General features: G+C 39.3%; 1 protein-coding gene and 1 pseudogene across 2 annotated transcripts in view; one reads left to right on the forward strand and one right to left on the reverse strand.

The window, feature by feature from the left end:
* Positions 1 to 13: 13 nt before the first annotated feature.
* The window catches only part of NIT2 (nitrilase family member 2), a 32,412-nt gene continuing 15,485 nt past the window's right edge, over positions 14 to 16,940 (reverse strand). For both annotated transcript variants that reach the window (XM_024558144.4, XM_045193528.3), the window contains one exon: positions 14 to 16,892. In XM_024558144.4, the coding sequence (XP_024413912.1) occupies positions 16,801 to 16,892 (92 nt within the window). In that variant the 3' untranslated portion in view covers positions 14 to 16,800. The remainder of the gene's footprint in view (positions 16,893 to 16,940) is intronic.
* Positions 4,596 to 5,165, forward strand: LOC128780298 (ATP synthase subunit d, mitochondrial pseudogene; annotated as a pseudogene).

Consider the following 16,940-nt stretch of genomic DNA (forward strand, 5'->3'; position numbering starts at 1 on the left):
TTTTGAGCCAGTATTTTCAAAGATGCTGAGCACACAGGGAGCGCCTCTCAGTTTCAAGAGAACCTAGGTCTCTTAAGGCTGACTGCCCATGTCCAAGTCTTCATTAGGGATACTGACAGCAAATTCTTGTTTTGTTTACCTTCTCTTTACCGCATCTTCTTACTTAGAAATCACTTTGTTTTTATTTTTTCCAGTTGCCACTTTTCTAGACCATCCTTTTGCTTATATGCTACATTTTTCTGGTCATTGTGTTCTCAAGGGGGCTCCTATTTTGGGGAGGGAAGATTTATTTAGCCGGAGAGTCAGAAAACATCAAGCCTTTAGTTTACTTTTCTGGAAATGAAATCTCATTAGAGTTTACATTGCTGGGAGTAAAGGAGCCTTTTACCCCTCTTTTAAAGGGTGCTTTATCGTATTGAAACCAAAAAGATTTTGTCTATAAATGCTGTCTTTTTAGAAACTTAGAAATTACTCCCTTTTAACTGGGACACACTGAGGCGGCCTCTAATTAGCGGAGGCAGTTAATATCATTTAAGATGACGCGGATAATGGAAAGTATGAGAATTCTGCATCTTAGCTCTTACTCTCATGATAACCTCTGAATACAGAAATGTTCTACATCTCTGAACAACCTGATTTTTTTTAAAAAGTTTTTATTTGCATGGCTGTGTTTACACGAACACTAATATTCTCTTCTACTCTTCTCCCTTCCTACCCCTTGGGGTTGGGTAGAAAAACACAGAGGAAACCGAAGCATGTGCCATTCAATACTGTCATTCCAGATCCTCACGGACAATTGCCTGTTCTGAAAAATATTTTAACCTGCACTGAAAGCTGCATCTGTCTGTATCTTTACTTTTGTAAATGACCTCATGTGTAAATTCACCAAATAAATGTTACATTCAAGCTTTTCTACCTATTCTTGAAATCTGTTTGCAAGTCATAACACACTGGTAGAATGTATGATACCCGCCCCCCCCAAATAGCTACACCTGGAACCTGGGATTGTTACTTTATATGACAAAAAATAAGCTTTGCCGATGTGATTCAGTTAAGGAACTTGAGCTGGGCCCTGGCTCGTGTGGCTCAGTGGACTGAGCACTGGCCTAAGAACCAAAGGGTTGCCAGTTCAATTCCCAGGAACTTGAGTTGGGAAAATGATCTTTAATTATGGAGAATTTCCAGTTAGGGTGCCGAAGATTATATACCATGTGGTGTGGAAACAGATGAGAATAAATTCCTCTAGACTAGAGGGATAACTCGGACTTAGACAAGGATCTTTTTACATGGGAAACAACCAAAATCTAAGTGAAGGTCATTATGAGTCTGAGCTGAAAATAAGCCATCCTAGTTAAGACTCCAGCAAAAAAAAAATTTTTTAAACTGCTGAGACACCAATAATGGAGCTACATGTTTGAGAATTCTCAGCACATATTTAAGACCATGCATGTTGATGAGATTACTTCGGGACAGAATTAAAACTGAAAACGGTAAAAATAAAACTTGGACCCATCAACACCTAAGGGACAAAGGTAGCAATGAGAAGGTGGCCGGAGCACCAAGGTCACAATGGCATTGGGTTACAGAAGCAGCACAGGCCTGCAAATAGACCGTTAAGTCATGTTTGCCGGGGAGGTGTCAGGGATGGGAGAGCAGGATGGGGCAGCGGGCTTCTGAAAGTAACTGCAAGAAAGGAACAAGTGAGCAGCAATGAGTCCTTTAAGAAACTGGGTGGAAAAGTTTTTTACAGACATGGTTTTTGTTTTGAGGGAGAAACTTTGAGAGTGAATCTGTAAGCACAATAGTAGTAAGAATAGTTGAGCACAAAGGAATACAGATGTGGGCTTTAGAATATTCAGGAAGAGGCAGAACCACAACACTGCCCACATGTTCCTCTGTTCTTCATATCCTTGTTCATTCGGTGAATTAACTGGATACGAAGTAATCATTGAATAAGTATCCTTGTAGTTATATACTGTATTAGTTTTAGTTATTTGACTGGAGATCTGAGGCTTGGCTTCTTAATTCCTGCTCTTAACAAGACCATTTTATCCTAAAGCGCATTCTCTTCCAACAACTAGCTTTAACTATCCTCCAACCTTCACCCAAGAAGAGACAGCTGAATGAGGGTAATTCGATGAAATGTGAAAACTGCAACACAGAGGTAAGCCCGCAGCACTGGCAATGTGTGTGACCAGTGCAGTGCAGACGTCACAAGAGACACATCTTTTCCCTCTGCTTCCCTTGGATTCATCAAACCACCGACCACCAAAACCTAACCAGCAGTGCTGAAGAGGCAGCATAAAAAGACAAAACTAGAGCCAGTGGAGCACTAGTTATAACCTCAATTCTTGTCTAAGCCCTTTTACTTGGTGTGCGTGGCACAGACCTAACTTTTGGTGGCAAGGAGTCCGTCCCTAAAAATCCGCACGGTGTCACAATCTACTACTTAGTCATTTTAAACCCTGTGATGTTAGTAATTTCTTCATCTGCAACCAGCACAACACCCATTATGTTATTAGCTCAACTTCAAATAGCCAGGCCCAAGTCAAGCAGCACACCCTGGACATTTCAACATACATAATCATCCCTGTGAGGGAGTCACTCCAATGAGCTAAATCTTATCTAAGTTGCAGGTGACAGATTCCAACTTCAGAGTGTTCAAAAAAACCCATGGCCTAACATTAAAAAGTCAGTATAGGGCAGTAAGTTAAAATACTTGTCAAACACTGTAGACTGCAATGTTCTCCCACTTAAAGGGGAACAAACTCAGGGTTCATTTGGACCAGCTATCACATTCTCAAAGGTGAAACTGGGCCCCCGTCACACAGACGGTAATTACGAGGGGCAAGGGTAGGAGTGGCTGTGGGACGCAAGCCAGAGTGTGACGGCCGCAGACTGCGGTGCTGTGAGGAACGGACGTGGTGAATCCAGAATTCTGTGCTCAGCGGAAATGCCTTCTAGAAAATGAAGGCAAAATGAAAACTCTCACACAGATTTTAAAAGCTGAAAATTAATCACCAAGCATACCTACATTACAAGAAATGTTGAAGTCCTTCAAGCAGAAGGAAAATTGATCTACACAAAATGAGTACTAGAGATGGTAAATATGTCAATAAGGCTCTTACACACTTAAAGTCGACAAGATCACTGGCTATTTAAAACAAAAACTGTATCATGGGTGCATCCACACGTTGAAGCGTGCCAATGGGGGCGAAGTGTGCCACTGTCAGATTCTCACATGTCAACTGGTAGGTATTACTGGAGGGAAGACTAGTATGTTAGGGATGCATACTATACACCCTGAACAACTAAAACAACAAAGAATTACAGTTTATAGTCCAATAAGAGATAAAGTGAATCATAGAATGAGACTCAGTTAATTCACAAGGAGAAGGGAATAGGAAATGAATAAATGGGATAAATACAAAATGAAAAGATGATACAAATTTAAATCCACCCATACCAATAAGCACATCAGACACAAAACTGGTCTAAACACCCCAAGTAAAAGACAGAGATTGTCAAATTGGATAAAAATGCATGACCCAGGTGCATGCTGCATAAAAGAAATCCACTTTTAATATGGAGACAAATAGGTTAAAATTAAAAGGATGGACCATCAGCATCATCTTCCCCCTTAAATGAGAGGATTCCATCATTTCCCCCCTTAAATTTACAATTTGAACAACTATAATTCAACAAAGGATGCCCTATCCCACAAACACGTGGAAGACCTACACACTGAGACACTTAAGGCGGCTGTACTGAAACGAGCAGGGGAGGCAGGATGGGAAGGACAGGCGGCGTGCTGCCGACAGGGCTCCAGTGAGCTTGGGAGCAGCGGAGGAGCTGGGCTGTAGCCTTCACACTAGGCCTGAAGTCTAAGGGACAGAAGCACTTTCCCTCCAAGAAAAGGCATTTCCCTTCCCCCTCTTCTTCAGGACAGCGCCAGGTGAAGGTGGCTGGGAAGCTTAAAACAGGGATGCCAACAGCCTGTATTGGGCGTGGGCAGTGAGAGGAGCACAAGATTGTGAACTTGCTTCTCATGCCCACACTCTCTGGCCGGGCCTGGTAAAGAAAGCTGAGACGTCCCCTACAACATAGTGAACAAAGAGTATGCTGTCAACCTGCTGAATTGTTAAGAGCAAAACACTACAAACGTGGAAAGAGTACTACTTCAAATGTGCGGGCAGAAAAACCACCTGTCGAATACCACGAGCAACCCAGGTAACTTGGGAGCACAGAAAGAAAATGAAATCTCCGGACACTGAAAGCTATGGAGGACGGTGTTTTACATGACAGAATTCAAGGTTGCGGTTATAAAGAAACTCGCTGATGCAAAAGAAAACTCAGAGAGGCAGTTCAAAGAGCTCAGGAAGGAAATCAATGAACAAAAGTAGTACTTTACCAAAAAGACTAAACTCTAGGAAATGAACCAAACAAAAATGCTGCAGTTGAAGAACTCGATAAAGGAGATGAACCCAGCAGAGAGCACTGGAAATGGGGTAGACAAGACAGAGCAGGGAATCAGTGATCTTGAAGACAGAAACCTAGAAATGACCCAGGAGGAAGGAGAGAGAGAACTCAGTTAAATGATAAAAGACCTCTATGAGAACGATACGTTAGAAAGGGCAACACCGGGGCTGCGGACTGTGCGCCACTGGGGTTGGTCAAGCATCTCAAGATGGCTAGGCAAAAACTCTCTAAAGGCCATTGACTGGGAAGCTTTTGGGGAGATCATAACCCAGGACCAGGCGGCCACTGCTACCTCCCTGAAATCCTGGAATGACAGCGGCACCTCCAGGTTGGCTACTCTACCGAGAATCCACCTGCTGTCACTGGGCTTACTGCAAGGCCAATATAGCGAAGACCAGTTTGGTAGAGAACTTCGAGAAAAACTTGAATGCCCTAACGTTCCTGTTCCAGGGGATAAGTCTAGTACCCCAGTGGATGCCAAAGAAAAAGAAGATGTGAGAAGTTGTGCTGAGTTTTTTGTTCCTCTCAAAGACCATTACCGAGCAATATGAGATAAAGCTGGAGAAGATGAAGTACTAATTTTATTTCATCAGATGGCCATTGAGGATTTGAATGAAGTCTTCCAGAAATCAAATTAAGACAAGAAGTATCCCTACTGGCCCCACAAGCCAAATGAGAATTTATAAACTTGAATCTGGGTAAAAGCTCTGGCTGTCATATTATAAGCTCTGGACATTAATTATGCAGTGGGGGAAAAAGAGCAACGTGAGGATACAGAGAACCTACTTAAAAAAATGATGAGAACTTCCTTTGCTATGGAAAGAACTGGGCTCTAGAATACAGGAAGGTAATAGGACACTTAATTGTATCAATGCAAAAAGATGTTCTTCAAGACATCTCATTCAGACTGTCAAAAATAAATGACAAGGAATTATCAAGGCAGCCCGAGGGAAAAAGACTAACTTAAAAAGGAAACCCCATTAAATTACTGTAAGATTTCTCAGTAGAAACATTACAAAACAAAAGTGGAAGGAAATATTAAAAAGAATGAAAGACAGGAACCATCAGCCAAGGATAATATACCCAGCAAAAGTATCCTTTAGATATGAAGGAGAAATAAAGGCTTTTCCAGACAACTAAAAACTAAGAGCATTGACCACCAAGAGGCCAGCATTACAAGAACTGTTAAAAGGAGCTATTTCGCTAGAAACAAAGACAAGCATACACAAAGCTTTGAGTAAAACGCCTTACAGGAGACAGAAGCAGAAAACTATAAATGTCTTTTAGAATAGTATATGAAACAGTTATAACAAAGGTTTGAGGAGGGAAAGGGGGAATTAAAGATAACTACAAGCACGGTAATTTTGTAATTAATGCACAAATAAAAAGGGACAATTTGTGACAACAAAATAAAAAAGGGGATGAGAAAAAGGACTGAATGTTACATATGATGGAAGCAGAGAGGTCATCAGATGAAACACATCTATTGTGTGTGAGACATTTTACACAGACCTAATAGTAATCACAGGACAAAAACTCAGAACTGACACATAACATAAAAAAACGAACAGAAAAAATCATACAACACCAAAACAGCAGAATCACAAGGGAAAACAAACAACAGAGATACAGAGCAATCCGAAAACAAAAGATAAAATCTCTGTAGTTAGTCCTCATATATCAGCAATCACCCACAGTGTAAATCGACTGAACTCACCAACAGAAAGGCACGGAGTAGCAGATGGATTAAAAGGTAAGACCCAACTATATGTTGCCTACAGGGGAATCATCTGAGCTCCAAACACAGGCTCAGAGTGAGGGGTGGAAGGTGACGCTTCAAGTGAATGGCATCCAGAGGAAGCAGATGTAGAATTACTAATACCACACAAAATAGATTTCATAACTTAAAAAGATAAGGGGGTGATATCCAAAATTTATTAAGAACACAAAAAAATCCGATTAAAAATGGGCAGAGGACATGAAGAGAAACTTTTCTAGAGAGAACATACAGATGGCCAACAGACTCATGAAAAGATGCTCAACATCACTAATGATCAGAGAAATGAAAGTAAAACCACAATGATACCACCTCACACTGTCAAAGGCTGTTGTCAACAAATCCACAAACTACAAGTGTTGGTGAGGATGTGGGGAAAGGGCGCCCTCAAGCACTGTCGGTGGGCCTGCAGCCACTATGGTGCAGCCACTGGGGACCACAGCATGAAGTTTCCTCAAAAAATTAAAAAAGGAACTGCCTTATGGCCAGCAATCCCACTTCTGGGAATATATCCAAAGAAACCCGTAACACTAATTCAAAAGAATATCTGAACCCCTCTGTTCACTGCAGCTTTATTTACAATACCCACCAGGCAAAAACTGTAACTGTTCCCCTTAAGATCAGGAACAAGGCAAGGGTGCTCACTTTCACCTCTTATTCAACACAGGACTGGAAGTCCGAGCCACTCCAATCAGACAAGAAGAAATAAAAGGCATCCAAACTGGAAAGGAAGAAGTAAAGCTGTCTTTATTTGCAGATGACATGATGCTGTACAGAGAGAACCCCAAAGATACCACTAAGAAAGTACTAGAACTGATAAGTGAATTCAGCAAATAGCAGATACAAAATTAATATCCAGAAATCAGCTGCATTTTTATATGCCAGTAATGAACAGAAAGGGAAATGAAGAAAACAATCCCATTCAACACTGTTTCAAAAAGAATAAAATACCCAGGAATAACCTAACCAAGGATGTAAAAGACCTGCACTTGGAAAACTGTAAGACACTGAAGAAGATACAAGTGGAAACACACACTGTGCTCATGGGCAGGAAGAATTAACATCATTAAACTGTCCTCACTGCCCACAGCGATCTGTAGATTGAATGCCATTTCTATCAGGATACCAATGACATGTTTCACAGGACTTGACCAAATATTTAAAAAACTTATATGGAACCACAAAAGGCCCCAAAAAGCAACAGCGACCTTGAGAAAGAAAAACAAAGTTGGAGGAATCATGCTACCTAACATTAAACTGGAAGGCCATAGAAATCAAGACAGCCTGGTACTGGCATAAACACAGACACACAGATCAATGGGACAGAACAGAGAGCCCAGAAATAAACCCCACGCCTTTATGGTCAATTAATATTTGTCAGAGGAAGCAAGTTATTCAATAGATAGTTTATTCAATAAATGGTGTTGGGAAGATTGGACAGATATGTGCAGAAAAATGAAACTAGACCACCTTCTCATGACACAAACAAAAATAAATTCGAAATGGATTAAAGACTTAAATATTAGACCAAAAAACATAAAAATCCTAGAATACAACATAGGCAGTAACATCTCAGACACTGCTCATAGCAGTATTTTTCTGATGTATCTCCTCAGGCAGGGGAGACAAAAGAAAAAAATAAACAAATGGGACTACCTTGAGCTGAAAAGATTATGCACAGCAAAGGAGACCATCAACAAAATAAAAAGACAACCCACTGCATGGGAGAACATATTCACTGATACATCTTATAAGGGGATAATATCCAAAATCTATAAAGGACTTATAAAACACCAAATATATAAACAATCCAATTATAAAATGGGCCAAGAACCTGAACAGACACTTCTCCAAAGAGGACATACTGATGGCCAATAGGCGTAAGAAAAGATGCTCAACATCACTAATCATCAGAGAAATGCAAATTAAAACCACAATGAAGTATCATCTCACACCTGTCAAAATGACTATCACCAATAAATCAACAAACAAGTGCTGGTGAGGATGTAGAGAAGGGGGAACCCTCATGCACTGTTGGTGGGAATGCAGACTGCTGCAGCCACTGTGGAAAGCAGTACAGAGATACCTCAAAAAAATTATAAATTTATCTGCCTTTTGACCCAGTGATCCCACCAGAATGAAACCCAAAACACTAATTCAAGGGAACATAAGCACCCCTATGTTCATTGTAGCGTTATTTACAATTGCCACGACAAACGACACAGAAGCAGCTCAAGTGTCCGTCAGTAGAGGAGTGGATGAAACAACTATGGAACCTTTACACAATGGAATTCTACTCAGCTGTAACAATGAGAATTTTACCCTTTGTGATAGCATGGACGGACCTGGAGAACATTATGCTAAGTGAAATAATCCAGTTAGCAGCAAATACCACACAATTTCACTCATGTGCAATCTAATAAACAAACAGAGACAGACTCATAGAGAACAGGCTGATAGTTCTGTGGATGCGGGAAGGTTGAGGGGTGGAGGCATCAAGCAAAAAGGACTTATGGACATGGACAACAGTGTGGTAACTGCAGGGAGGAGAGGGTATATGGGGGTAAATGAATGGGAAAAATAAAATAAAAACAAATACACTGAAAAAATAAATCAGAAATGAAAGAGAAGTTACAGTGGACACCACAGAAATACAAAGGCTTACACAAGAATACTCTGAAAAGCTATATGCCACCAAAAACCTAGAAATAATTGACAAATTCTTAGAAATATATAGTATTCCTAGACCAAATCATTAAGAGTTAGAAAAACTAAATGGATCGATGACAGGTAAAGAAAGTGAAACAGTAGCCGACTGAGGAAGACTCGGCAGCAGCCGCAGTGGGGCTCTGTTCCGCCCTCTTCTGCTCCTCCTTCCCACCTGTTTGCTCTCACTGAGGAAGATGGGGGTCAGAAAGCCATAGCCGTGGCTTTCAGAGGCACTGGGAAAGACACCCATGGAACCAGAGGTGACTCACCAAACTAGAATTACTCTAAACAGCAGCGATGTAGTCTCCGGAGGAGGTGTGCTGACTTGGTCAGAGGTGCGAAGGACGAGAGCCTCCATGTGAAAGAGCCGGTTCAGACCCCTACCAACACTGAGAATCACTGTTAAGAAAAACTCCCTGGGGCAGATTTAACATTCAATATTATTCTGTATTCGTTTTGGGTGCACAGACTTAGAATCATTTCCAGGTGAGGATCCACAGGATCCTCACTGACTTGCAAAGTCCTTCTGAGACTGTTAAGTAGATTACTTGTCAGTATTGAACCAGGAGTGCAGGCTGAACTCACCACTGCAGATGCTTAAACCAACGTTTGTAATAAATTGACTATCAGTTGTTAAAAGAAAAAAGAAAAAAAAAAAACAGTAGTCAAAAACGTCTCCCCCAAAAAACAAATGTTCGGGACCAGATGGCTTCATTAGTGACTTCTACCAAATACTCAAGGAAAATTTAATACCAATCCTTGTTAACTTCTTCCCAAAAACTGAAGAGGAGGGAATACTTCCTAACTCATTTTCTGAAGTGCAATATTACCCTGATTCTAAAAACTTAGAGGCCAATATCTCTGATGACTGGAGATACAAAAATCCTAAACAAAACTGTAGCAAACTGAACACACCAATTCATTAAAAGAATCACACATCACGATCCACCTCATTCCAGTGACACAAGGATGGTTCAACTCCTGCGAATCAAGCTGTGATACGCAACATTAAAAAAAGATAAAAAGTGTATGATGTTTTCGACAAGAAACAACATACATTTATGATGAATACACTCAATAAAATGGGTATAGAAGAAAAGTGGCTCAACATAATAAAGGCCACTATGACAAACCCTCAGTAACATCCTACTCAGTGGTGAAAGCTAAAAGCTTTTCATCTAGGACCAGGAACAAGAATGCCCACTTTCGCCACTGTTATTCAACATAGCAGTGGAAGCCGTAGCCAAAACACCTGGACAACATAAAGAAATGACAGGCATCCAAACTGGGAATGAAGAATTAAAACTATCTGCAGATGACAGGATTCCAAATATAGAAAACTCCTAAAGACTCTGCCAAAACTGTCAGAAAATAATAAACAGATACAACAAAGTTATAGGATACAAAGTCAATATACAAACATCTATTGCATTCCTATATGTTAACAATAAAGTATCATAAACAGAAATAAAGGAAACAATCTCATTAACGATTGCAACAAAAAGGATGAAATACCTAGGAAAAAAATTAACAAAGGAAGTGAAAGACCTGCACACTGATAACTACATGACAGTGTTGGAAGAAACTGAACGATACACAAAGAAATGGACAGATATCCTGTGTTCGTGGTCTGGAAGAATTAACATTGTTAAAAAGGCCATATTACCACCCTGGCCAGTGTGGCTCAGTTGGATGGGCATCGTCCCCAAAAGCCAAAAGTTAGTTGGTTCAATTTCCGGTCAGGGAATATGCCTAGGTTGCGGGTTTGGTCCCCGGTCAGGAGCATATGGGAGGCAACTGATTGATGTCTCTCTCTCACATGGATATTTCTTTCCCTTTCTCCCTCCTTTCCCCTCTAAATAAATAGATATACTTTTTTAAAAGGCCATATTACCTAAAGCAGTACACATATTTAATGCAATTGCCATCAAAATCCCAATGGCATTTTTTACAGAAAGAGTACAAAAAAATCCTCAAAATTGTATAGAACCACAAAAGGTCCCAAACAGCAAAAGCATTCCTGAGAAAAAAGAACCAAACCAAAGGTATCACACTCCCTGACTTCAAACTATACTATAAAGCTACAGTGATTAAAACAGTATGGTACTGGAAAAACACAGACCAATGGAAGAGAATTAAACCCACACACATATGGGCAACTAATTTTCACCAAAGGAGCCAAAAACATACAATGGAGAAAGGAAAGTCTCTTCAATAAATAGTTTTGGGGAAACTAGAAAACCACTTGCAAAAGAATGAAACTAGACTGTTATCTAACACGATGCCCAAAATTTAACTCAAAATGGATCAGTGATTAAATATAAGGCCTGAAACAATAAAATGCATAGAAGACAACGTAAGCACTAATGTTATGGATCTTGGTCTCAGAGGGGTTTTTAGGAACTCATCCCCAAAAGCAAGGAAAGTAAAAGCAAAAATAAAAGAAGGGACTATATTAAACTAAAGAGCTTCTGCAAAGCCAAAGAAATCAACAACAAAAAAGCAAGCAACTGAATGGGAGAGAATAATTGCAAACAATACCTCTGATAAGGGGCTAATATCTAAAATTTTATTAGGAAGTCACATAATTCGACAACAAAAATAACCCAGCTGAAAAAACAGGCAGAGGACCTGAACAGACACTTTTCCAAGGAAGACACACAGGCAGTCAACAGATATATTAAAATATGCTCAACATCACTAGTTATAAGAGAAATGCAAGTCCAAACCTCAAGATACCACCTCATACCTATGAGAATGGTAATTATCAATGACAAGAAATACCACGTGCTGGCGAGGGTGTGGAGAGAAGGGAACCCTGGCACCCCGCTGGTGGGAATGCAAATTTGGTGCAGCCACGATGAAAACCAGTATGCAGATTGCCCCCAAACTTGAGAAGAGAGCTACCATATGACCCAACAATTCCTCCTCTGGGTATCTACCTACAAAATTTGAAAACTCTTACTCGTAAAGATGTATGTACCCTTATGTTCACTGCAGTATTAGTCACAACAGCCAAGACATGTAAACAACTTAAGTGTCTGTTGATGGACATTGGATAAAGATGTAGTAAATACATATAATGGAATACTACTCAGCCATGTAAAAGAAGAAACATTGCCATTTACATCATGGGTGGATCATAAGAGTACTTTACCAAGAGAAATAAGTTAGAAAGAAAAGGAGAACTGTATGACTTCACTCATACACATGAGATATAAAACAAAAGCAACAAATGAAAAAACAAGCAAACAAAAAAGCTCCAAGATATAGACAACACAATGGTGGTTACCAGAGAGGAAAAAGGGTGGGGTGAGGACAAAGAGGGTAAGGGGTCAAATGCAAAGTATACAGATGTCATATCCTAAATGTACACCTGAAACTTACATAATGTTATTATCAACTCATGTCATCCCAGGAAGTTCAATTTTTAAAAAAGTCAAAAGGATGGGTTGAAAAAGGCATATGGTAATAATAATGGAAAGAAAGTTAGAGTGGTGTTATTAATATCAAAGTTATTTTAGAGCAAAAAATAATACTGCAATATATCATAAGGGAAAAGGGCCAAATCATCAAGATGATGTAACAGTAATTATTTATGAACTTAGTAACAAAGCTTCAGAATACATGAAGACGAAACTGATAAAACTGTAATGATAGACAATCCACAATTATACCTGCATGTATCAACACCCCTCTGTTAACAACTTCATGAGATACTAGACAGAAAATCAGTACAGCTATAGAAGACTTAAAAACACTACCAACCGATGTGACCCAATAGGCATTTACAGAACCATCTGCCAAACAACTGTGGAACACACAATCTTTTCTACTGCACATGGAACAGTTACTACAAGAGATCGTGCTCTGGGCTATAAAACAAGTCTCAATATATTTAAAAGAATTCAAATTACACAAGGTATGTTATCTGGCTACAATGGAATTAAATTACCAATCGGTAACAATGATTTGCAAAACCCCCAAATATTTAGCAACTAAATAACATAAATAACCCCTGGATCACACGAAAAGAAATCAGAAGAGAAATTACACAATATTTTAAACTGAATGAAAATCAGAACACAACGTATCTAAGGTTGGGGATGCAACTAAAGCACTACTTAGAGGACGTTTTGTAGCACTAAACACCTACTGGAAAGGAGGAAAGGTCTTCAATTAGTGAGACTCAGAATCCACTTTAAGAAAAATCTGAAAATGAGCAAATGAAACCCAAAGCAAGTAGAAGAAAATAAGATCAGAAATTAATAAAATCAAATTTTTAAAACAGATAAAAATCAATGGAACCAAAAACTGGTTCTATGAAAAGATCAATAAAATATATAAACCTCCAGCCACAATCAAATCTGGAGGCAAGATGCAAACAAGTTACCGCAGTTCTCCCAGACCACTGAAGAGGAGTGAGCACGTTCCAATCATTTAGGCCAGCAGACCCTGAGACCTACACCTGACAGAAGTATTACAAGAAAAATAAAAAGAACTATAGACCAACATACCTTACGAACATAGACACAAAAATTCTCAAAATGTTACTAAATTAAATCCAACAATAAATAAAAAAGGAACTTAATTTAATATATTGTGGTCAAGTGAAGTTTATCACAGAAACACAAGACTGGTTTACTATTGAAAAATCAATGTAATTCATGATAAAAACAAACTAAAGAGAAAAGATGTGCTCATCTCAATAAAGGCAGAAGTGGCATCTGAAAAAAATCCAGCATCCTTTCCTGATAAAAACTCCCAGCACACTAGGAAGAGAAGGGAATTCCCAAGCTGAAGGCGGGCATCTATAAGGAACAAATGCTTTCTCTATGTGGTCAGGACCAATGAAAGTATGTCCACTCAGTGATTTTCTATTCAACACTGTACTGAAGGTTCTAGCTGATGCCATAAACCAGAAAAAATAAAAGGGGACAAGACTGAAAAGGAAGAAGCTTCTTTATTTTATAAACTTTATTTGTAGGCATGATCATCTATTTTTAAAAAATAATATAGAATCTACCCCCCCAAAAGCTACTAAATTGAGTTTAACAAGATTTCAGGATACAAGATCAAATACATAAATTATATTTTATATACTAGCAGTGAAAAATTGGACACTGAAGTTTACAAAACAATACTACATATAGACAAAAAAAAATTGCAGTCCTTGGGGATACATTTGACAAAAAAAATCCCCTGCATTCTTCACTGTAAAACTACTAAGCACTGCTAAGAGAAACTAAAGAAGACCTAAATAACTGAGGTGACATCTTATGTTCGTGGGTCCGGGTTTCAGTATTGTTAAGATGTCAATTTCCCCCCCAAACTGCCCTTAAGAGTTGATGTAATCCCGATCAAAATCCCTACAGACTTTTCCATAAAAATTTACAACTTGATTTGAAATTTACATAGAAATACAAATGACTTAGAATAGTCAAAACAATTTTGAAAAAAAAATGTCAGAGGGCTAATATTACCTGGCTTTAAGACTTATAGCCCTGGCTGGTGTGGCTCAGTGGATTGAGTGCCAGCCTGTGAACCAAAAGGTTGCTGTTTCAATTCCCTGTCAGGGCACATACCTGGGTTGCAGGACAGGTCCCCAGTAGGGGGCGCAAGAGAGCCAACCACACATCGATGTTTCTCTCCCTTTTTCTCCCTCCCTTCCCCACTCTAAAAATACATAAAGTATTTTTTAAAAAACACTTATTATGAAGCTATAGCAATCAATGCAGTTAGTTTCTCGTAAAAGATATAGAGAATATTGATGAAATAGAGTCCACAACTAGACTGAGATATATATGGCCAATACACTTTTCCTGAAGATGCCAACAATACTCAATAGGCATAGGGTAAAACTGGCAACTATAGACCAAAAAAAAAAAAGACTCTTACACCATAAAGAAAGATTAACAATTCAAAATGAATTATAGACTTAAATAAGATAGTCTTCGTGACCTTGTATTTGATGATTTAGATAATGCATAAATACATTTACATAAATACAACTTTAAAAAGACAAACTTCAAAAGAAGAAAATTAATCAGTCTTCATGAAAATTAAAAACCTTTGCTTTTTAAGTAATGCTCTTTAAAAAATGAAATGACGTGTTTCTCTCAGACTTGGAGAATGTATCTGCAAAAACATTAATACCTGAAAAAGGACCTTTATCAAGAGTATATAAAGAACTCATATTAATCAATAGCCCAATAAAAATATGCGGGAAAGAGATGAACAGACACTACCAAAGAAGATAGATAAACAAAGATGTACATGAAAAGATACTCAGCATTATTATTGATTAGGGAAATATAAATTAAAACCACAATGAAATGACATTACATGCCCATGAAAATGGAAGAAATTAATAAGACTAGTCACACCGAGTGTTGGTGGGGATGTGGAGCACACCTGGACTCTGACAGACAGCTGAGTGACGTATAATGACAGCACAAGCACCTTCAAAACCAGCTGGGCAGTGAAACACAGGCATAACCCCAGCATTTCACTTCACTCCTAGATATCTCACTCAAGAGAAATGAACGACTTGTACGAGAGGCTTTATTCGTAATAGACAAAACCTGGAAACTCAAATGCATGTCAACAGGTGGAGAAAGTTATTCCACATAACAGACCACTACTCAGCAATAAGGAAGGAATGAATTACTGATGCATACACATGGGCATATCTCCCAATGATAATGAAAGACGAAAAGTATATATTGATATAACACGAGTCCATTTTTACATAATGCTATAAAATTCAAAGTAATCTATAGTGACAAAGCCAAACAGTAATCACCTGGGAACAAGAGGAGTAGCTATAGGAATTATAAAAGAACACAGGGAAACTTCTGGGGGTGGTGGGTGTGATCATAACCTTGATTAAAGGGGTTTCCTGGATGTACACACGTGTCAGATGGTGCACATATGCTCCCTACTTTATGTGCAGAGGTGTCATACTGACAGATGGAACTTGCCCATGGTGGAAGTATTTACACCACAGAAAGTGGCAAATGCTGCTACAAAGTCAGGGCTTTTTCTCAGACAGCTGGTCAAACATGACTGCTAGCTATAATATACATAAATAGCAGCTCACTGAAATTCTTAATTTTTAATTGTGCAAAAGAATTCTGAGAACCACGAGGTTAAAAACTTGCCTTTGGAAGGTAGAATTACTAGGGAGAAAAAAAAAAAAGAGAGAGAGAGACTTTCAGACACTCCTATCAAGAAAAATCTCTTTTTTTGGAGACATACTTGTTGCCTTGACCAAATGCTGCCACTGCCTCCTCCCACGGGCTCACTGGTGACACCATCCTTCCCTAAGGCCAGGAGGGTTTGGGGTTGACTCTTTAGCTCCTTCTTGAAGGCTGCTACAGGGGCTGCCATCTCCTCCAGCAAATACCAAGGATCCATCACCTTGCTTCCCCACAGCTACTCACAGACTAAAAACTAACTGAAGGTACTGCTGGAGAAAGAGTGTGCCAGTTTTCTGCGTGTGGATTCCAGTTCCAGCAATGAGGTGAGAGGTTTGTGATGCAAATACATTTGTATCAGGTCAATCAACCACCAGAATACCCAAGTCTGACACTTTTACCAACTGCTTTGAAGCAGTGTAAGGTTTAGAGCTACCCGCTTCTCCTTCTGCTCTTCAGTGCCAGCCTAGTCCTTTTGACTATTTAACACGGTGTGGAGGTACCAGTGTGCTGAAGTTCCTCATGGTAACAGAGAGTTCCCAGTTAGGAAAAGGATCTCCAGTACAGCATTCAGCAGGAATTGATGATGTTGCAGAAACACATCTCCCTATTCCGTGGTACATTGGAAACATAACCTTAAGGCTTTTTTGCCTCCACTGCATAGAGGTCTGATCGCTTCTGGTTAAAAATGGGAATTTGCTGCCGTATTTCAGCCACCTTCTTCAGGTCTGCAAAAACAGGAAAGTTTACTATTGATAACATGAAACTCTTCACTA

This window comes from Desmodus rotundus, chromosome 2, assembly GCF_022682495.2.
Source record: "Desmodus rotundus isolate HL8 chromosome 2, HLdesRot8A.1, whole genome shotgun sequence".
Lineage (NCBI taxonomy): Eukaryota > Metazoa > Chordata > Mammalia > Chiroptera > Phyllostomidae > Desmodus > Desmodus rotundus.